Source organism: Schistocerca americana, chromosome 4 (assembly GCF_021461395.2).
Source record: "Schistocerca americana isolate TAMUIC-IGC-003095 chromosome 4, iqSchAmer2.1, whole genome shotgun sequence".
NCBI classification, from domain to species: domain Eukaryota; kingdom Metazoa; phylum Arthropoda; class Insecta; order Orthoptera; family Acrididae; genus Schistocerca; species Schistocerca americana.
In genome coordinates, this window is record NC_060122.1 from 343456583 (window position 1) to 343480300 (window position 23718).

Here is a 23718-nt window from a genome sequence, read left to right on the forward strand (position 1 = left end):
ATACAAGGGTGATGTACTTGAGGACAATATTATGGAAATGGAAGAGGATGTAGATGAAGATGAAATGGGAGATACGATACTGCGTGAAGAGTTTGACAGAGCACTGAAAGACTTGAGTCGAAACAAGGCCCCCGGAGTAGACAATATTCCATTGGAACTACTGACGGCCGTGGGAGAGCCAGTCCTGACAAAACTCTACCATCTGGTGAGCAAGATGTATGAAACAGGCGAAATACCCTCAGACTTCAAGAAGAATATAATAATTCCAATCCCAAAGAAAGCAGGTGTTGACAGATGTGAAAATTACCGAACTATCAGCTTATTAAGTCACAGCTGCAAAATACTAACACGAATTCTTTACAGACGAATGGAAATGCTAGTAGAAGCCAACCTCGGGGAAGATCAGTTTGGATTCCGTAGAAACACTGGAACACGTGAGGCAATACTGACCTTACGACTTATCTTAGAAGAAAGATTAAGGAAAGGCAAACCTACGTTTCTAGCATTTGTAGACTTAGAGAAAGCTTTTGACAATGTTGACTGGAATACTCTCTTTCAAATTCTAAAGGTGGTAGGGGTAAAATACAGGGAGCGAAAGGCTATTTACAATTTATACAGAAACCAGATGGCAGTTATAAGAGTCGAGGGACATGAAAGGGAAGCAGTGGTTGGGAAGGGTGTAAGACAGGGTTGTAGCCTCTCCCCGATGTTGTTCAATCTGTATATTGAGCAAGCAGTAAAGGAAACAAAAGAAAAATTCGGAGTAGGTATTAAAATTCATGGAGAAGAAATAGAAACTTTGAGGTTCGCCGATGACATTGTAATTCTGTCAGAGACAGCAAAGGACTTGGAAGAGCAGTTGAATGGAATGGACAGTGTCTTGAAAGGAGGATATAAGATGAACATCAACAAAAGCAAAACAAGGATAATGGAATGTAGTCGAATTAAGTCGGGTGATGCTGAGGGAATTAGATTAGGAAATGAGGCACTTAAAGTAGTAAAGGAGTTTTGCTATTTGGGGAGCAAAATAACTGATGATGGTCGAAGTAGAGAGGATATAAAATGTAGGCTGGCAATGGCAAGGAAAGCGTTTCTGAAGAAGAGAAATTTGTTAACATCCAGTATTGATTTAAGTGTCAGGAAGTCATTTCTGAAAGTATTCGTATGGAGTGTAGCCATGTATGGAAGTGAAACATGGACGATAAATAGTTTGGACAAGAAGAGAATAGAAGCTTTCGAAATGTGGTGCTACAGAAGAATGCTGAAGATTAGATGGGTAGATCACATAACTAATGAGGAAGTATTGAATAGGATTGGGGAGAAGAGAAGTTTGTGGCACAACTTGACCAGAAGAAGGGATCGGTTGGTAGGACATGTTCTGAGGCATCAAGGGATCACCAATTTAGTATTGGAGGGCAGCGTGGAGAGTAAAAATCGTAGAGGGAGACCAAGAGATGAATACACTAAGCAGATTCAGAAGGATGTAGGTTGCAGTAGGTACTGGGAGATGAAAAAGCTTGCACAGGATAGAGTAGCATGGAGAGCTGCATCAAACCAGTCTCAGGACTGAAGACCACAACAACACAACAACAATATTTCCTTGTATTGTTTTGTATGTCGGAGGGTTGATTAGACTCACCTGTTTCATTTGAGGTGTATTATTGGTCAATTGAAGTGTAAAATACCATTTTCTTTTATTGTTCAGGGGTTGATGGAAATCACATGCTTCATTTGAGATGATATAAACTGAAATGTTCGATACCACATTCTCTTGTATGTTTGCGTGTTTCTCATTATCGCCGGCTTCATTTGAACTGCAAAGTCAACTGAAGAGTCTGAAACCATTTCTTTTGTAGTTCGACATGTTGATGACGTCATGGCTAAATTCAGACGGGTGGTATCGGATGCTACAGTTATAAGTAATTTTCACTGCATTATATCCAATGTCTGAGTACCCTCAAACTTTTTCTTAGAAATAAAGCACTGACTGTAAGTAACCGCTAAAACGCACTACATTCGTAGGAATACCTCAGTATACAGCTGGACATCTCTGTCTCGCACTAGCGTCGGTGCTTTCACGCAAAAGGCACTGGTACTTCGAAACGAAGTTAGTAAAATGGTGGTTTGGGTCAGAAACCATTGCTGCTCAAAGGGTTAGCTTATGCGCGGTAATTGCACCATGAAATACGTCCACTCCAAGCAAGTAAAATTCATACGAATGACTCTAAACGACGCAGATAAGACGCTTTTTGTTTCAACTGTTGTAATTAAGACTGCAGGTAACACGAGGGTGCGCTGGTAGACACTACTGATCGTACAGGCATAAAAATTTGCAGTTTTGCTCTCGTAGTAATCTTGACTCATTCTATTCATCAAACAATGATCTTTTTTAAGTCTTGGGTAATACTTCATGCGCTGTACAGGCCAGTAATCCTGAACGCAACACAATAACAACAGTGATTCCTTTTACAATTCGTAGACGAATCACGACAGAGACTATGCAAAACAGAAATGACGTCAGGCAGTGCTTAATACAATACCACACATGCTATGAAAATAGTCAATAATTTCATTTAACATGTAAGGTTCGTATTTTCTGTGGCTAGGACATGAATGAGTTCTTGCAGTGTTTATGATAACTGAATTAAAGCATAGAAATTATTCTTAGGTGTAGACGATTCTTAACCTTTTCACTGTTTATGAAAACAGTTCCTTTTGTTCGTCTATCTTTAAACGTCGATGACTTCCATGTATCAAAACTCAGTGGTTCTTTTTAAAGAATTTTGAAAATTCTTTGAATGTATTCAAGAATCGACCTCAAAATTTACTTGGAAGTCGGTTCTTCAAACTATGGGGGTTTTTCAATAAGTAAAGCACCACTTTTTTCTCTGAAACCTGGTTGATTTTATTCAGTATTCCAATACACCACATTAGTCTTCACTCTTGTGGTTACAAAACCTCATTTTTCAACGTAATCTCCGTTCAATGCGACGGGCTTACTCCAGCTTACTGGGAGAGTCATTATGCCCGCATGGTACCACTCTAATGGTCAATGTCGGAGCCAGCCAACGTCTTGCTGCATCATTAACTCCCCCCCCATGTATTGCTTCTCGCAGAGTGCATCCTTCATCGTGCCACAGAGTTTATAGTCGGAAGGCGCAAGATGTGGGCTGTAGGGTGGATGAGGAAAAGCAGTTCAATGAAGTTATGTGAGGTCCTTTGGGGTGCGCAGACTTGTGTGAGGCCTTGCATTGTCATGGAGAAGGAGAACACGCTGATATCGTTTCTTCAATTTCCTGAGGGTAGCACAGCTGTGTGGGGCCGGCCAGCACTAAGAGATCGGGCAGATTTGCGCTACCTTGTTGCTATAATGTCAGACGCCTCACCCAAAGACTCACCGTGCTTTTGTTAACTGCAAGGTCTCCGTAGAAATTCTACAAACGCCCATGAATATTTGCGATGTTCTGGTCTTCGCCAAAAGAAACTCAAAGACAGCTCACTGCCTGGAATGCACCCGCCATTTCGAAAGCTACGTATAGCGCTGCCAACTACTGGACGTTCCTGAAACTCTAGGGGTGAACTGGGAGTATTCAACGATGTCTAACAACTAATTCCGCATTTTTTCAACCGAAAAGGGCCGAAGAAATATGTGTTGCGTTACTAATCGAATGGCTCTCGTATATCATCAACTAACAATAATAGGTAGTCATTAATCTACACCAACAAAAGATAGATTGAAATCCAGACACCCCCCTCTCGCAAGTGCCAAAGATCTGGTAAAGAACGCTTTTATTCTTGAGGACCGCTGGAGAGAAGAATGGGAGGAAAAGACATCGCCTCAGGTTAACACCTTATTGGAACATCTAACAGACCTCGGGACTTTGACTTGCCCCGCAAAATCTGGTCTACCCTTAACAGGATCAGGACGAGCCACGGCCGTTGTGCGGACTCCTTGTACAAATGGAGCATAGTGCCATCACCACAGTGCGACTGCGGCGCTGACAGGCAGACAATTCACCATATCGTGGTAGAATGCCCTCTGAGGGCCTACCCTGGGCCAACAAGGGACTTCATGGATGCGGCTAATAGTGCAATCGATTATATTTCTAACCTAGATGTTTGTTTGTGATATTGTAACTGTTTTGTGTGTTATGTACTTTTAGATTTTTCATACGTGATTTGTACTTGCCATACGCTAAATAAATAAATGATAACCAACAAAAGAGTTGATTACAGATAAGACCTCCTAATCTATTGTGAATATTTTTAGAGAAGACTGGGACAAAAGAACACCTTTCACGTACTCATCTGCTACTTCTGGCGAGATGCACAAGCGGAGTGGTAGCAGATATTGTTGCTGTGCAGACATGGTGAAGACTGCTCTTTAACGCGTCACAGGCGTGTTAGACTTTTCTCTACAGAAGAGATGCACAGACCGAGACCCCACTGACTTATAAGAAAGAGCACCTCACCGTTCGTTCTTGTAATTTATTTGATTTTATTTTTAATGGTTCCCTCCCGGAAAAGAGAGGGTGGGCCCTTATGGAAACTACTAAGCGGGCTTATTCCAGCAGGGTAATACCTATGACACAAATTATGTAAACTTTCTCTAAAGCCTCCCCCTGTACTAGCAATCATATAGACGCGTCCTCTAAAGCCTGTGACTGGAGGCCACTGCAAGTGCCATCAGCACCGCGGAGGAACAGGGCTACGACAGTTCTTTCAGGCCTCGCTCCAAACCACATTACACCTATCTGCCGCGACCGAGCCGCCGTATGAATGCCACAGTTGCGTCCATTCACTCTCGATTCCAGATCTCGTCTCACCAAGCGTGGCGGCGCAGTTGTTAGCACACTGGTCTCGCATTCGGGAGGACGACGGTTCAATCCCGCCTCCTGCCATCCTGATTTAGGTTTTCCGTGATTTCCCTAAATCGCTCCAGGCAAATGCCAGGATGGTTCCTTTGACAGGGCACGGCCGACTTCCTTCCCCATCCTTCCCTAATCCGATGAGACCGATGACCTTGCTGTTTGGTCTCTTCCCCCAAACGATCCAATCCATTCAAGATCTCGTCTGTCTCGGATATGTCACAATAGTGCCACTCCCGTGTCGAGTTTCACTATGGTTTTACATTTCTTTCATAACTTTTCTAGAGTCCTTTTAAAAGCGATTCAATTTGCATAGTTAGTTTCACTTTACTGAAACAAAAAAATTAATAAGCACAGACATTTTTCAGAAAAGTTTATCAGTACTACAAAGTTGTCACAAATAGTGCACGATTTCTTATCCCAGTGGTGATAAGCGGCATAAGGTATTTTCCAAAATCCTCAATATATATCCACTATACGTACTTGTTGCATCCAAAATTTGTCACATCTTTGCATCATTCACCACAAAGACGTCAGAAATTGTCAGGAAGAATGCTTGCAACTTGTTATGCAGTAGAACAGAGCAAGAAGACTTTCTCTCAAACACAAATGTGATATTATCCCTCTGAGCAGCTGCTAAAATTATTTACAAATTAATTTCAGTCAACTGAACAAGGAGACGTTCTTACGAACATTAATTTGAAAAAGAGTCATATTTTCACCCTGAGCTGCTGGTAAAATACTTTATTTACACAACCAGTTTCAGTTGTTTAACTAGTAGCGGCACCACCGTTTAGGATAGGGAAATTTAGTTTTGTGCAATAGTCTGAGCACAAGTCACAGCCAGGTGTGGGCTGGATTGCAGTGAGTTACGCATACCAGCAGTTGCGAAGTAGAATAGAGGCCACAGGCCCACAAAATTGCTGAAAGAGCGTATGTAGCGGTTTTGCATGTCGCAAATCACAGGGAGAAGGGGCCCACTGGCCAACCCAGCATGTTATGAGTACATGACCCGAAACGGTACATATAGCAAAACAGAGGTGCACAGCCATATATAAATAGTTGTAGGATTCTAACGAGATTCATTCAAGTGTCGCAACTCTCCTCGATAGCAGGGCATGCCACACCACCAGCTACATGCAGCAGTAGATGGGGCGCCAGCATTCCAGTCCACAGCGCGTCACTGGTTCGACCCTCTGAGGCAAATGCAGGGTCCGTAGCCAGCCAGCGGCGGGCCATTCCATGGCTCGCTACTGTGGGCAGGTGTCCTGATCCCAACACATACCGGAATCCTGAGGCGAGGGCTGCAGATTCGGACGGCAGATCAAGTACACTTGTTGTCGCTGAGATCTCAGCCATGCCAGCGAGAAGCATGCAGCTTTCCGCCCATGGCTCACACCCAGCGGTGCTGAGTGGGCAGGGACACAGACCGCTGAGTCGACTGCTGTCATCCTGATGACGCCACAACTCCACTGGTATGATGCTCAGAAGCTCGAAACTGGTTGTCTAAACAAAGTGTTTTACCAGCAGCTCAAGGCGGTAATATGACATTTTTCAGTTAGATACTCTGACGGGAAAAAAATCACAGCATCAAAAAATATTTAATGTGGAGTAAAGGAGCCTGCCGGAGTGGCCGTGCGGTTCTAGGCGTTACAGTCTGGAGCCGAGCGACCGCTACGGTCGCAGGTTCGAATCTTGCTTCAGGCATGGATGTGTGTGATGTCCTTAGGTTAGTTAGGTTTAAGTAGTTCTAAGTTCTAGGGGACTGATGACCTCAGAAGTTAAGTCCCATAGTGCTCAGAGCCATTTGAACCATTTTTTGGAGTAAAGGAGTTTCAGGAGTACATTTGCCTAGAGAACAAATTTAAATAATTAACATTACAAGATCACAGGTTAATGTAAGCGCGGAATAAGCCATTTCAAATGTGAAATACTGGTACATTATCAACCGGGGTAACCGTCAATATGTTCAATTCAAGCACGCAAACGTGTTGTACAGGTGGCAGATGTCTGTCTGTGGGATGAAGTTCCTTGACTGTCGTACTTGGCCGGTCAATACAGGGACGGTTAATGCTGGTTGTGGACGACGGTGGAGTTGTCGTCCTATAATGTCCTATATGTGGTCGACTTGAGACAGAGCTGATGAACGAGCAGGCCAAGGCGACATGTAGACTCTCGGTAGAGCATGTTGGGTTTTCAAGGCAGTATGTGGACGACCGTTTTCCTGTTGGAAAACACCCCTTGGAATGCTGTAAATGTATGGGAGCACAACAGGTAGAATCACCAGCCTGACTTACAAATTTGCAGCCAGGGTGTGTGGGATAACCACGAAAGTGCCCTTGCTCTTACACGAAATTGGAACCCAGATCACAACTCCAGGTGTAGATCCAGTGTGTCCAGCACACAGATAGGCTGGTGGCAGGCCCTCAACTGGCTTTCTAACCAACACACGGTCATTACTGGCACCGAGCCAGAAACAGGTTTCATTACGAAACTAACAGAGCTCCACCCTGCCCTTCAATGCGCTCTTACTTGACACCTCTGAAGTTGCAAATGACGGTGGCTTGGGGTCAGTGGAATGCACGCTACAGGGCATCTGGCTCGGCGCTATCCTTGGAGTGACCTATTTTTAACAGTTCGTTGTGTCACTGTGGTGCCAACTGCTGCTCAAATTGCTGCTGCAGTTGCAGTACGATGCACCAGGGCCTTACGCCTAACACGAAGGCCTTCCCTCTCGGTAGTGCCACATAGCTGTCCAGAGCCCGGTCTTCTTGCTACAGAACATGCTCGTGACCACCGCTGCCAGAAATCACGTACAGTGTCTACAGTCTTTCTGCAGTATCTCAGAAGGATCATCCAGCTTATTGTAGCCCTTCTACATGACTTCATTCACACTCAGTTAGATACTAATAATGGCGTCTATGTAGCCTTAGAGGCATTCTTGACTAACATCAACTCACCACGTTCAATTTTAGAGGTACCTAACGTTAACAGCTGTTACACCGTGTATTGAAAGCAAACCTTAGTTGCATCCTCATAGCGGCGCTACCAGCACCGCTCTTAACGCGACTGGGCATCATGTTTCAGATGTAGAACACTCCTGCCAACCTCCGTTTATGTCGAAAAGTTTCTTTGTGTTGTGATATTTTTTCCGTCAGTGTATAGAATACCTGTGGGGCACGACCTCCTGAAAAACATGAATGTTTAAAGGTGATAGAACACATTGAAATTAATTGTAACGTAAAAATGACAATGGAGCCAGAGTTTGAAGTATCATCTTCTGCTGTTACACAAAATATCTATATTTCCGTATTTCTGAATAATTTTCGAATGACGACCGGAAGTCCTACCGTGACATTTCTAGAATTGAACAGTTCAAGTTTTAGCTTGAGGAACTTTTTAAGTGGTAGTACTTACGCTTCATATTTTACTCAACATACGTAGTGAAAGTGAAAAACTTTAGACTGCCGTGGCTATTTTTGGTTCGTAGCAATTTTAATTGCATGTCATGGCTGTTCTATAGCTGAAGCAGGGTTCTTTCTTTCGGTCCTGTGTCTTTGTTCAATCAGAACTTTTCTTCAGTCTCTAACGACATGATTCTTGGCGGGACGTTAAAACCTAATCATCCTTTATTCTTTTCGGTGTTTGATACAGTAATGTTATGTAACACTGTTGTAATGTTATGTAACACCGTTGTCTACGATCTCACATCAGTAACTAGGAAAATTAAGCTCGCAGATCCAATTGGTGCTATTCGATAGCAATTTTATGTGCTATTTCTAGCTTTCAACTCTCCTTTCCTCTAATACCTTTCCGTAATAACACGAACAACCTACATTTCACATGTCATAATCACAAACATCGATGTGGTAAGGATATAGACTAATACCCTTCATTGGCACTTCAGAGGAAAACAACACAGTAGCACCTCAAGGATGTAGCAAACAAAGCAGTGTCAGACTGCCGCTCGTCAGACATAACGAAGTACAGAATAAAGAGCACTAGGACAGTATGAGTCTACTGTAGCAACTCACCGAAATTCATTGTTCATCATCTTTTATCTCCTTTCAGAAAATTCTGTTCAGATATAATGGAGCCTGAGTTTTAAGCATCATCTTCTGCTGTTATACAAAATATCTGTATCTCCGTATTTCTGAATAATTTTCGAATGACAACCCGAAGTCCTGTCGTGACATTTCTAGAATTGAACAGTTCGAGTTTTAGCTTGAGGAACTTTTTACGTGGTAGTACTTACGCTCCATATTTTACTCAACATACGTAGTGAAAGTGAAAAAGATTTTTGAATGAAAAGAATTTGAGATTGCATGCCGAAGTGATACCAACAAAGCTTTCTAAGTACGTTTCTTGTAACATATGACGTAGATAGAAGATAGGGGGTTGCAAGATAGACCACGAAAGCTGTTCCTTTGACAGTTTTCAGAAACATTTCTCTGACGATTGACGGTATACTATCTGCGACTCTGAAACTGCAATGGTCTTCATCAGCTTGAAAAGAATCCCAGTGACAAAAGAAAAGATTGTTCATTCATGAGTATGCGTCAATAGTACAACATCCATATGCAAATGCTGAAGCTTAGCGTTTTTTATATCATTATAAGATTTCTTAATTTGCACTGACAAGTGCACAACTCTTATATAACATACAACCTTCGTGAAGAAAGAGAAGGATGATTTCGATATACTTGTGTCTTTTAATAATGAACACACAGTAACTAATAACACAATTTGCGGTTACGCATGTCTCTCTTCTACATATACTGTAACTTACAGTACTTCTATATTAACCTCCAAGGCGAGATTAACATTTTACAGAATGATGCCAAATCTTACCAAGAACTTTCCTGGAACAATGGCACCATTAGCAAAGACGTTGCCAGAAATTCAACAAGATGTGCTATACGCAAAACGTTACTGTAGACAGATCAGAGTTTTGGCAGTAGGCTACATATTATCCCTGGAAGGCAATCGATTTCTGAAAGCCGTTCGCTGAGTGAAGTTATACATACGTATTTCTGCCACTCCTGCCTCCCCCCTATCATGTCACAGTCTGTTCTACGATTAAATTACTCTGCTGAACGGGAAAGTGGAATCTCTATTATAATACAGATTCAGTTTACCGATACTGAGGAACGTCACGTCTTGGATATGAATTAGAAACCAGAAGCTCAAAATGATTCATTTAGTAGCTTAGACAATTGACTCAATTAGAGGGACTTTAGCTGTGTTTACAACTGACTTGCAATTACTCGTAGTTTTAATCGAGTCTGATTAACTATTTATTTCCGACCACTTTTCCCGTTTACACTGTGAGAAACGGGATTTGTGCGGAGAGAGCAATATTCCCTTTGAATACTATTTGTAATAACCGTGCTGGCAAACACCACACCGTAATTTATTACTTATTTGTAGGGGCTTTTGATTTCATTTGTGTGATTTTATTGATGAGCTACACAATACTTCAGGTACAACCTTCGGTGGATGTTACGCACGAGCAAGTGACGTAAATCGTCATACGCATTTAATTCAGAGATTCTATTACGCAGCTCAGAAATTCTCTTTAAGGTGCAGTGAGACCTACCTGGCTGTCAGCAGATTTTGTAATAAAAACATTGAGAGTCTTCAGTATTGATCCTGCACTCTTCGTTTATAAGAAGAGCAGTCGTGTGGGGGAGGGAGCCGATGCTGCAGAAGTGCCGTCCTATTCACGTCAGTGGTGCTCGTACTGGGACTGTGAACGGTGGGGAGAAGGAAGGAGCTCAGACGTGTAACAATCTACGATTTGGGCCGTTTTTCGTCATGGATTTGGATACTCAAGGACCGAAGTCACTGACATGGCAGTACACTGCGGACTCCATTCTCAAGTACGACGTGCGTTTTCTGAGTGTATGTGGTCTTTGGCCACTACAAGGCTCGCGATTGTTTCGCATCTTTACTGTCACCATCATCACGCTATGTTTGGGTCACATTGCCGAAGCCAGCATCAACCTCTGCACTTTACGAGGCGAACTGGAAGACTACACACTGGCGCTGTCCAACGTGTCGGTGATCATCGTCGGCGTGCTCAAGGTGGCGATCTTCCTCCGTGACGAGGGCAGCTTGTGTCAGCTGGTGCGCTGGTTGGATGCGCTGGTCAAGCGACAGACGGAGTACGTGCGGGGCCAGCCGTGTCGCGAAGCGATCTTCAGGGAAGCTCGGCAGCGCGCCATTCGCATCTCAAAAGGTCTGGACGCGTACAACGTCTCTCTGCTCTTCGTATGGATTCTTGCACCACTGGTTGCGTCCCCAGGCGACAAGAGACTACCCCTCCAGCAACTCCCAATGGCGAACACGACCGCCTTCCCCCTGTACGAGTTGTCCTACGCCTTACAGGCTATCTCTCTGACGTTCATCGCTTTAATCAACGTGCATATGGACTGCTTTTTTACAGTTGTTATGATTCACATAGCAGCTCAGCTAAAAATTTTGGCCTCACGCATTGCTGATCTACATCTGACCCGAAACGATGGTGGAAACACGTCAGAGTCAAAATTGGGAAATAATAGTTTGGTAATGGAAGACCTGTACAAGCAGTTATGCCTCTGCATCCATACACACCAGGATATCACAAGGTACATAACGTCAAGAAGATATCATTCAAACCATTTACATTTAAGGTAATTAATGACAATATGTTCCAGTACCAGGGCTACAGTACGAATTTCTTGTCTTTGCGAGAAAGTCACCTTAGCCAACAGACTATCCGACGACGTCTCCTGAACCCGTTCAAATTCTCGCTGTCTTCGATGACTCCCTCTTACATCCCGAAGTCTTACGTGCATGGAATCTCCCATGTTTGGAGTAGCACCAATCGAGGAAATAGTAGCAGAGGACTTGTCTATTAATCTAGAACCAGGGATACTCCATGTGCACTAATGACAAACGAGAATTGCTTCACATTCCCCACTCATCGCAGTAGCACACTGGACGAGGTGACGCAGTGGTAAAATACTGGACTCGCACTTGGAAGGACGGCGCTTCAGTTCTCCATCGGACGACCTGGATTTAGGTTTTCCGTGGCTAAAAACCACTTAACGAAAATGCCGTGATTGTTGCTTCTCCATCTTCCCGTTCCATTCCCAGACTGAAGTTGTGCTCTGTCTGCAATGATATCGCCGTCGAGAGGATGTTGTAAGGTGACACAAGAATTGTGCCAGGAATAGGACTTCTCATGCTTACCGCGATCGCTCCTTATAAGCAGGAATTCCAAGTTGAAATTCTGGTCCGCAAGCAAATTTTTCACGTTTAATTCCGATGTATATCACCATGGACACTGCGACAAGTTACTACATTTACGAAATTCTTATTACAAAACAGTTCTTGCTAGTAATTAATGCACCATTCAAATAAAGATCCTTGTATCTACCGAAGTAAGTCACGCACGATTGTGTGATTGCGCAGGATGACGTCCTCGGAGAGGAATAATTTTTTCATAAGCTGTAATGGGTTGTCAAGGACTAAAGTAATGTTCCCCATGATCAGAATTGGTATAGATATTACGGGATCAGTTTCAGTACTTCTCACATTGCCTCAAGCAAATAGAGCACGTCACACTCTTCACTGTGATAGGTCCGACAGATGGGGGCAGAGAGTTCGGCTACTCTTTCGTTCTAACTTTGCGGAGCAGACTGCTTGCCAACATCGAATTCACCTTCCTATTATACTCTCACAACTTGGCGTTTGAACGGATTGCGCCAGTCCATAAATCACGTGAAACAGTAATAATAATAGCATCTACCAACAAGGAGCAGTTCCAGTAAGGACTGTGAAGGTGATGAGGTATGACATTATTTAGGTATTAGTTGCTTTGTGAAATTTTGAGAACCTATCGAAAACTTAAATGGAGATACAGGACCATAATTGTAAATGCTATTCTATCTGAATAAGAGTACACAATTTTTAAACCGATAAATCTTAAATAGCGTTCCTGAAAAGGGAATAGCTCATTGACAGCACAATATTATTCCATGCTGAATATGAATGATCTGAGTGTGCAGTGAATCTATATCCTTTTGACACTGGATCAGAGAGATGGGCCAATTGCTTCGTGGCCATACCCACTCCCGATTTAAGCCCATTGGTCTCCTACACACGGGAACGCACAGTCCGTCGTGCATTCGACCTCGGTAGCTGAAGAGGAAAATGTTCTCTGAGGATTGTGCTAGCCTGTCGGACGTTTCACGCTACACTGGATTGTGTGTGTTACGTAGTATGGCGAGGAGCGAGGACAGCATCTACGTCTACATCTACATCATAACCGTGCAATTCACTCTTAAATTTTTGGCAGAACTACTTTCAGACTATTTCTCGATCGTTTCACTCTCGCAGAGTACGTGTGAAAAATGATTTCCTAAATTTTTCCGTTACTATTGCTATGGTAATTTTCCCCTATGCAGGTCAGAGCAAAAAAAAATGATTTTGCTGCCAAGGTGGTGATTAAAATTCCATGAAAAAATCTCGCCGCAGCACATAACTCCAGAAACGAAATGAAATGACCGCATGGCATTGTTGGCCGGGAGCTCCCATTCGGGTTCCGCCGCCAAGTGCAAGTCTTACTTCAGTCGGCGCCACATTGGGTGACTTGGGGCTGATGATGAGGATGAAAACACAACACCCAGCCCCCGAGCGGAGAAAATCTCCAACGCGTCCGGGAATCGAACCCGGGCCCAGTACATGAGAGGCAAACATGTTACCACCCAACAAAGCAGGTAGACATAACTCCAGAGAAAGTTACGAACGCCTCAAGAAAAACTTTTCAAGCTAATTTTTAGTCCCTTATGACCCTTTAGACTAATTCTGATTTTATCATTTCTAGTGTCTCTAAAACTAAATCCATTTATTCGTATTTGATTTGTTGTTTTCCCATTTTTTGAGGCTCTCCTCAACAGTCATTTTGAAAATGTTTTTGATATTTACTCGTATTTCCCGTTCACATCTCGCATGTTCTGAAGAAGAGGTATCACAGAATGCCTCTGCATAAATGATTCACGAATAATTGTATAATGGTATGTGGCACCATTAATGCGAAGAACTATAATAATGAAACTTCCTAGCAGATTAAAAATGTGTGCCGAACCGATACTGGAGCTCAGGACCTTTGCCTTTTGCAGGCAAGTGACCTACCGGGAGAGCACTGGCCCGCAAAAGGCAAAGGTCCCGAGTTCAAGTCTCGGTCCGGCACACACCATTCATCTGACAGGAAGTTTCATATCAGCGCATACTCCACTACAGAGTCAAAATTTCATTCTGTAACTATAATAGCGTTCGAAAGCATGCATTCGAATAACTAAGTAAATCTGTTACCCGGTGTAAATGCGCCAGGCTGATGACTTCCGGAAATTTATCCAGTCCACATTTGACCAGCACACTGATTCCAACGCATACGCAGCATATGCATTCGCTTTCCACTCAGGAAATACCACAACATTTTGCTTTTCAAACGTCGACCCATTACACGGCAATGTCGATTGTCTTCAGTTTCCTCTCTTGACAGTGCAAGACGATCTCACGTGTAATTTCTTGCACCCTTATTTCTCATTTTGTTAATGACTTTCTTTCGCTTTCAAATCTCCCTACAAGAGAACACAACAGGTCCTTATATTGCCATACAGTTCCACAACCGAAGTTACTTTTGAGAGGATAACGTCCAAATGTGGTTGAGAAATGTTCAGCACTGTCAAATACAAGAAATGGCATCCTGAGCCGATTCAGTTCTCAGACTGTTACTCGAAGTGACGCAAATTAAGAATTCTAGCCTTCAATTCTTGTAGTCAACGACGACGTAAAGTTAATTAACTTATTGAGAAAGATGTCTTACTGTTTCTTATTGAATCTTTTTGGATATGTGATGCAGAAAGATCATCCAGAACACTACAGCCTCCCCTCTACCGTGTGAATCAGTACACATGGTCATGTGGAGATCACATAGCATGGCCCAAAGAATATTTAAAATTTGACCAGAGACATATTAAAGAATATTCGGCCTACTCTGTGACTAGGGAACGGAGAAGGTAGATAATTTAAGTAACTCTGACGAATGTGGCTCTGACGACACACATTTGATCTTAAACAATTCTTCCTATTTTATAAATGGGAACACTCAAGCAACATAAATTCTACTGCCAAAAGTCTGACGTGGACGTTCACTCCGAAGAAGGCTGAGAGCGAACGAAAATTAAATAGGCGTTTGAATGGAGAAACAGCTAAAAACACGACTTCCAGTAGTTTCATTTCAGTCTTAACAATTGTTTTACATAAAGTGTATTAAAGTACAAGCACTCACAGATACAATCGACCGAATTTAGTGAACAGTTGTACCAATACGGCAGAGAAGTCCATAAATAATCAAATGTAGAACTAAGATATATATTGTGGAAATATTTTGAGAATTTGAGGACCAGGCTCATAGCTGTGTGTATTTTTTTATCTTTATATGCTTCAAGCAAGTATTAAGCAATTAAGAATCATGCTGTGAGGATCCAGAGGACCGAAACATTTCTGGATTGAAGCAGAAAAGAAGGATCCGACCGCGTTTTTCTCCGAATAGTGACCTATAAATATTTTTTGATTATGTTCTTCATGTTTCAAAAAATTTATGTAGCTTAACCCAGAGAAGAGAATCCTTTACAGTCTGGCGCACTAATGTTCGTTAAATTATTTAATAACTACACCCTCTTTGTGCACTACCTCTGAAGGGAATTCTGTAACGGTGTATGAAACAATACGTTGATGCACCCACGGAACATGCTAAGAATTTCATAATCTTGTTCCTTGGCAAACTGAATATTTTTTTCTTTTTTAAGGTTCATCGTTCATTTAGAAAAAGTGATGAATCCCATCGCAATGATGCAGCTGGCTCTAGGAGTATTCAACGGCTGCATGCTCATTTTCCCGGCAGCTTATGTAAGTACCACTTGGAAATTCACGTCACCGCTTATTGCAAAATATGATGCTCGTAAACTTCGAAGTGTTGTCTAAGATCTAGAAGTGGATAATATTCCCAAAAATATTATACGGCTTTAAACAATCTTGCTGCGACTATTCTCAGCCACAGAAACGAAGAAGGCAGAAGTTATCTCAGGAAATATGTCTACTGCAAGTCTCTAAAGTGAGCTCCTATGGGAAAGTTAATCGGGAAATCTCAATATGAATCCCAAGATTTTTTTATTTATTATTTCTCTTAGAAAACTTAACAATTATTCTGAAGAACAGTGAACAGTAAGTCAGTAATTTAATTGCTAGAAATTTACATAACGAATTTACAAGATCGTATTGACATGTAATATTAGCGTTATATGATCTAATAATAAGCAGTTTCCAATAAAAAAGTCAGTGTTCGTTGCAGTAATAACTTAAATGTTCTGTATGATTCACAAGGAACTCCTTGAGTGCGAGGTCAAAGATGTTTACGGCATTCGACACCCCACATGTAGTTTACCATGCAACCACAGTACTGGTTGCTAATGGCAACAGGGGACGGGAATGGAAGTATCAAATCGTGAGCACAGCACTACGAAGCGTCGTTGAACTACTTAATCGACGAGTAACTCACAACAGGTGCTACAGGTGTTGATACAGAGCAGGGCAATGACAACAGTGAACAAACCAGACATTCATATATCTACAACAAGATGAGTCAGTCGAAAGTGTTGTGGCGTATACGCGCGACTGTGCAGAAAATGTCCTTGAGGGCTATGATATGTGCTTAATAAGTGAAAGTGATTTTGAAACAGTTGTTGAGTCCTGTAGTTCTTCATCTTGTCGGACATGGAGCCGTCTCCAGTGAAACGTGGTAAAGGGCAATCGTTGTCCAAGAAGGGAGCACTAAACATAATTACGTAAATGGAATATCATCCTCAGCACAGTAAAAATATAATAATTTATGAACAGTTTTCGAGTAAGTCCGCAGCAATATGACCGTTTAGTGCGTAAGAGAAACTACGAATATTCAAGAAAGGACAAGGCGCACTTGATACAAAGAGTGGTGTTTGCGTGTTTCAAGAACGCTCGATACAATTTGCACGATGTTCATGTTAGTGACCTACTAAATTATGCACATCAAATTGAGCACGATGTAGATTTCCGTCATTTCAAGTGAAGCAATGGATGGTTCAGACAGTGCTACAGGATTGGAGGACAAAACATAACGAAATTTCAAGCAAAGCGTCAACTTGATGAGGCACAGCAAACAGCGGAATCGGCCCGAAAATTTATAGATGAGATAAACAAACTTATCCTTTCATTCAGAAAGGAATTTTTTTCAACTCCGACCAGTCGGGATCTGAAGAGAAAATGCGCATGAGAGGAGCTCTGAAAATTAAAGACACCAAGAGAGTTGTATCAAGATCAACTAACATCAATGCCCTAATGCATTCGTACACAATTACGTTGGCTGATTGTATGGATCGTAAATTGGATGTTACGAGAAGTTGGAGGTGGTCTGCTCCATAAGATTCTTTCCTGTGTGCGTGATGTGTGATCTTGCAAGGGCAAATGGGGTTAAGAGAACTACAACTATGGTATGAATACTGCTTTTGGTCAATAGCTGGTCAAAATAACTTGATTTTGCTTGATTCCTGGTCTCCTTTAGCGTAAAAGAGTGTTGTATTGCAATTCATACCAGCTGGAAACACTGGACAAATCTAGCCTATGAATGTTTGTTTTTTCGGAGCCTGGAAAACATATTATCGCACTTTGTATAGCTAAGTCCTAAAGGATATCCGGCTTGACGATAAGCTCCATGGCAGACTGTTTCAAAAAAATGGTTCAAATGGCTCCAAGCACTATGGGACTTAACATCTGAGGTCTTCAGTCCCCTAAACTTAGAACTACTTAAACCTAAGGACATCACACACATCGATGCCCGAGCCAGAATTCGAACCTGTGACCGTAGCAGCAGCGCAGTTCCGGACTGAAAAGCCTATAACCGCTCGGCTACAGCAGCCGGCCAGACTGTTTCGCATTCGGTTGCATGCCGTGACATTCCATCAGTTCCCATCGCCCCGTTACACCAATATGCTTCTATATGCACTGTTGCATTCTTTAAGAGTGAATACCTAGCTGAACGTCCTGCACGGTTAGTAACTCCCGAGGGGTTCGCCTTCGATCTTGATGGTGCGAACCTGTGTGATCACTGCGGCGCTCCATTTTTCATTCGGCGTTCATGGTGCAAGCTAACGGTTAGATTTGAAGATTTCTTGAATGCCGACAATGTCCATTTTGTGAATTGTAGTACACACATCCCACAGAAGATTGATCTCAGCAGCTCCCAGACACTCATTTTCTGTTTGCCCTCCCCAAAAACATGGTGAGTCATTAGCAGCTAATATATTTTCTCAGTAGAACGAAACGCAAGGCCAAAGTTGCAAATTTTACTTGTTTGTTCGCTCGATAACTAGTTTCGGGACGACGATTTGAAAATGAGTCTCGGCCGACACAAGTCTTCGAGTGAATAAAAAAAATAAAATTTGCAAGTTTGGACTGGTTCTTCGTTCTACTGATTAACAGAAATTTCTGACCCAAGCTATTCAGCATGCTGAAGGTTCGTAAATATATTTCCTGTCTTAGTCGCTAACATAAAACTTTCAAATGAGCGTTACTAAAGACTGAAATTGTGACTTCGCACTAAAGGGGTTCCTTGTCAGAGACATTATGAAATAAATGGTAAGATCGCTAGTTACCGTGTACCATGGCAGATAAAGCTGCGTAGTGGCACGTTACAGTTGTTTAACTGCAAGAAAAAATTCGCAGTTTAAGGGTTCGCCAAATTTATGTCTGTGGTCGCAGAACAGAGTAAACATGTCGTAGACAAGCATTAACGCACAAAATAATAATTCGACAGTGTCGTAAGTTTAAGTAAATCTTGTAGCGTCGCTTAGAGCATATCGATTATATGGGCAATATAATGCGGTAATGCAATTGAAGCATAAAGAAATCTTTAACGCTCCATATTTCGCCACTTTCGGTTTTGAGAGCGATAGCCCTAATGTCGTCAGTAAAAGAGTGTCATTACATTGATACTAATGTAAACGAAGCCAAGGAATAGGACAGGCTGCTCGTCCCAAAGATGTCGAGTTTGCAGTTGATAACTAAGGGAAGATACCTATGTCTTTCAGAAAGTAAGTTACACATATCCTCCCACGCTAAGACTATAATGGTCCATTGTCAAAATAGAGTACACGTTCTGTGTTTTCTGCAAACACAATTCTGCCGCGATATCGATAACAGGTACAGCACAGTGCAGGAGGGAAGTAGCGCGTAACTGGAAACCTGCTCCAAAGCTGAAGTACGCGGAACAGTACGATTCTTGATGGCAAAACCCTGACTTACACAAAGATGCCCTATTAAATTCTGGTGGTGTATGGACCAAATGACAGTGGCCACACAGGCGTGGATGATAAATCTTACACCATATGATTTGCATCGTGAAAGACATTGTCCGACGATGAGGGAATTTACACAGCGGTTTTCGAATGGCTCCGTGATCAAAGAGCGGATTTCTATCGTCAAGGAGGCGAACCATTGGAACAAATCTGCGGCCATTGTTTACCGAAACTTGGTTACAGTGTGGAAAAACTGTGTCACGTATCTGTGTGGCATTGAAGTGTAGCGTAGCTTTCAATAGAAGTTATTTGCCCTACCACAATAATTGTAACTTACTTTTTGAAGTCTCCTCGTAAATACCAATGAAACGTTAGGAATGTGACTTCCCTAGGCAAATGAACTTTAGATGTACAAATCGGTATGAAAACTGCAAAGATTTTCGCAGCAGAGTCGGTTGACATTAAAGTTTTCTGAATACGGTATTGCGTCATAATGTAAAAACTATACTGGAGAAACCAACGTTTCGGCCAATGTTACAGTGACCTCCTTCTAGGTCTTCAGGCGATACCATATTCAGAAAACATTTGAATAGGCATAAGTCACGAAGATGGGCAGATAGATGAATTTCCCCTGAATTTGTCCCAAATTCTGCGTAATTTAGACTCAGATACGTGACGCACCCACGCAGATAGCTACAAGAAAAACCACTACATGTATTTATCACAAATTTGATTGAAACCATTTGCGTGGACGTAATTTAGAAGATGTTAGTACGATCACACTCAAGAAGGTCCAGCGAAAGCGTGAGGAATATTGCTTAAATTTGAAGTCAAGATGATTAAATCTTAAAGTCCCGTTGACGACAATGTCATGAAAATCGAAGCTCTAGCTTAGGTAAGAGAAGTGGAGAGAAGGAAATCGGCTGTCTCCTTTTGAAAGGAACTTTTATGGCACTCGCCTTAATCGATTTAAGCAAATAACGAAAATTTTTAATTTGGTTGGTGAGCCGGTTATTGAAAGATCAGTCCTCCAGAATACGAATCCATTGACCTCACCAGCTATCCACATCGCTCAGTCTGTCAGTCAAATATAGAGCCAATTCTTCAAGTAACTTTGGTCACTTTCAAGGGCAAATACGTCACCGTTATCTTAACGAAGGAACGGAATATTCAACAGAAATACAGACATAAAACAATACCTTGAACAATAAAGTCAGTTGTGCCATTCAGTTCAAGCCTCATTCGAAGTGGGTATCAGACAACATATTCATAGGTTCGATTCTCAGTTCTCAGCCAGGCTTAGGGCTTTTCCTCATGCTAACATCTTCTTTCACCAGAAAAACGACTACTCAAAAATGTTGTACAAAAATCTTTGGCATAAAGTGCATTTCCGTGTTCATAAATCAGTCCACGCGTAGCATGCGTGAAGTATCAGCAGAACTGCCAGGTATGTGAGATGTGATCACATGTTTATCAAGCGACAACCGAGAAACTTGGTCATCTTCTTAGTTCTCGTCTGGTTATTCTCACATCTTTTCAACGATGGTTGTCTTGGTGGAGACCTTGCTTGTAGAAGTCTGTAGTTTAGCTATTCAGGGAACGTTCCACCTCGAAAATCATCAGGTATTTTTCCTGAAAATGCTGGCTTCAGGAACCGCGCGACTGCTACGGTCGCAGGTTCGAATCCTGCCTCGGGCATGGATGTGTGTGATGTCCTTAGGTTAGTTAGGTTTAAGTACTTCTAAGTTCTAGGGGACTGATGACCACAGAAGTTAAGTCCCATAGTGCTCAGAGCCATTTTTTTGCTGGCTTCAAAAATGGTTCAAATGGCTCTGAGCACTATGGGACTTAACATCTTAGGTCATCAGTCCCCTAGAACTTAGAAATTCTTAAATCTAACTAACCTAAGCACATCACACACATCCATGCCCGAGGCAGGATTCGAACCTACGACCGTAGCAGTCACGCGGTTCCGGACAGAAGCGCCTAGAACCGCACGGCCACCGCGGCCGGCAAAATGCTGGCAAGCCTTTGTATCTTCATCCAAAGAAACTGGAAGAAGTCACAGACTGCCACGCCAGGAGAATACGAGAGATGAGACGGAATTAGATAGCCCAAAGAGACAGCATGTATGATGGTGGATGGTGTCCTGTTCAGAATGAGAACGGACGTTGTAGTGCTCAAAGCTTCCAGCAGCGCTTGACGGCCTCCCAAATCGTTTCGGGACTGATACAGCTTCATTTCCGCCGTTGCCTTGATTTGTCGGGGTGTGAGCCTCCGCGGAACCCCGCAGGCTACAACGTTTCGCATTTTCAAACTGACGTGCAAGATGTTGGAATCAGATCCATGACTGACCTTTTTTCTCAGAAGTGATCCACTGGTCTTCGAGCACCAGAACCTCCACTTCTTTTACGATTCCCAGTTATTGAGAGATAGATGGTCTGCTACTTCGTTCTTAATCATTCAGAGATGTTTGAGCAGGGTATAGGCGTCTTCACCACCTAATCACCGTATCATATGATGCTGCATTGTTATTGTGCACTCCCACCACATCAACGTGGATTGCTGAAGCGTTGTTCTTCAAATGCTGAAAAATAAACTGCTGTACGATACTGCTCTTCATTAGTGAGCTGCTTTAGCCCACTAGCCGCGTGCTACGATATTGTGGCACAACTATTTTAATGTGTACATACTTGCAGACAAACTAAATATTAATTACGTAATTTCATTTTTTCCCGTTGATAATCAATGATTTATGATTAAACGTCGTAGTTAATTTGAAAAGTATTGTTTTATACGCATACCGATTTTCACTTTCATTTTTCATATTTTTAGCTATCTGTATTCTTTTTGCGCGTTCTGAAGGTTGTTGACAGAATGACATACGAAGAAATAGTGATGGAAACGTGATTTGTTGACAGAGCGCTGAAAGTGGATCTCTGCTGAAGATTTTGGTGAGCGCGCCTGCAGTCAGCACGCAGTTGCTGCTCTACTGCCTCGGGGCTCACAGCGTGCGGCAACAGGTGAGGCCAATCACTTGCGTTTCATCCTCTCTTTCGAGGTTCAAACAATTTAAATGTACGAGAGCCGGTGCCACTAAAATAAGAGGTGAAAGTCTGTGTTGAAGATGATCTAGAACAGAATGCCTATGCAAAGTTTCCCATACCTGTCGCTATTTGGCGCTGCAGTCACCGAAACATCCAATATGACGGTGGCAGGAAATTCCCAAAATGCAAGATGTTGGTGGCAGGAAATTCAAAAAATTTAAGATTTTGGATTCCTTACTGCAACAAATTGCTTCATTGCTAACTGAACCTGAGAATGTTGTCTAATATAAGAAGCTGTTTCTTACTTTACAAATGTTATGAATGGTAAAATGCCGCTTTAAAAGAATAACAGTGCAAATCATATTACTTCGTGTTATTGACTAATTGAGTTTAACACACTTCCTAACAATGCCTAGGCTCAACACGCTTGTATTAACAGTTAAGCTTATTCCACTTTTATATTGAAGTTTCCACTGCTACATTGCATTTCCCAATTAATCTAAAACGTTCTCACCGTTCAGGGAAGCCTCATAATAAGCGTTCCAGTAATAACACGAGTTTGTTATCACAACGGAAGTTACTGATCAACAACGACGACGCTGTTTCGTTCACAGTTTTCGTAAGTAATTACACGCCGCTTTCCGCAAATAAAACGAATCATTAATTAATTTTGTCCTACTAACTGACGTAATACTTTCAAACTCTTTATCATCACTTATCAAACTCGTCGTACAATTTATGCACCACATCCCACACATTCAAACACTGAAAATTACAAGTTGTTTGCATTTTGTTTATACATGCAGTAAGTAGAGATAGAATATACACAGAAATTAAATGGGTTATTTATCTAGACCAAACAACAATAAAATTTTAAAATTCCCCTTACAGATGTACTTAACCTGTATCTGTGAAAGCAGTGTGATTAAATCCATTTACCATAATCCTGATTGAAAGCATCAGACTTTCCCATGTGTAAGGTCATTCTTCACTACTGTAAAGGCGTATTCATACAAATCTTCAGATGTTATGAACACAGACTGAGCGAAAAATGATGTTATTATGAAATCATCTGCTTTTAAACAGCAAGAAACATTGCATATTACTCAGTTCACCATCATTAAAAATTTTTAATAATATTGAAGTGATGTATGTTGTTTACTTCCTTCAAATGTATGTTTAAAATTCATGGAAGTGTTTTCTGTCTTTGCAACTAAATGAAAGGCAGTTTGTTTTCTGCCATACGCATTTCATTTCTTTTATTTGTGAAGCATCTTCTGTGGCCTGTAATGCATTCCATAGTATTTAACAAAAATTTTACTATGTTAAGTTTTCCCTCGTTATTGTATTGTTTTATCAGCCTAGAAACAACTTTTGCAGCACAGTTTCGTGAGGTTAAATTATCTTTCGGTGTTACTTACGATT

At 42.0% G+C, this 23718-nt stretch overlaps 1 protein-coding gene across 1 annotated transcript in view; it reads left to right on the forward strand.

Moving 5' to 3' along the window:
• The first annotated feature begins 10568 nt into the window (after positions 1–10568).
• The window catches only part of LOC124613471 (odorant receptor 43a-like), a 65701-nt gene continuing 52551 nt past the window's right edge, over positions 10569–23718 (forward strand). Inside the window, exons 1-3 of the mRNA XM_047142178.1 lie at positions 10569–11497; positions 15728–15827; positions 22168–22269. Coding sequence (XP_046998134.1) covers positions 10569–11497; positions 15728–15827; positions 22168–22269 — 1131 coding nt within the window. The remainder of the gene's footprint in view (positions 11498–15727; positions 15828–22167; positions 22270–23718) is intronic.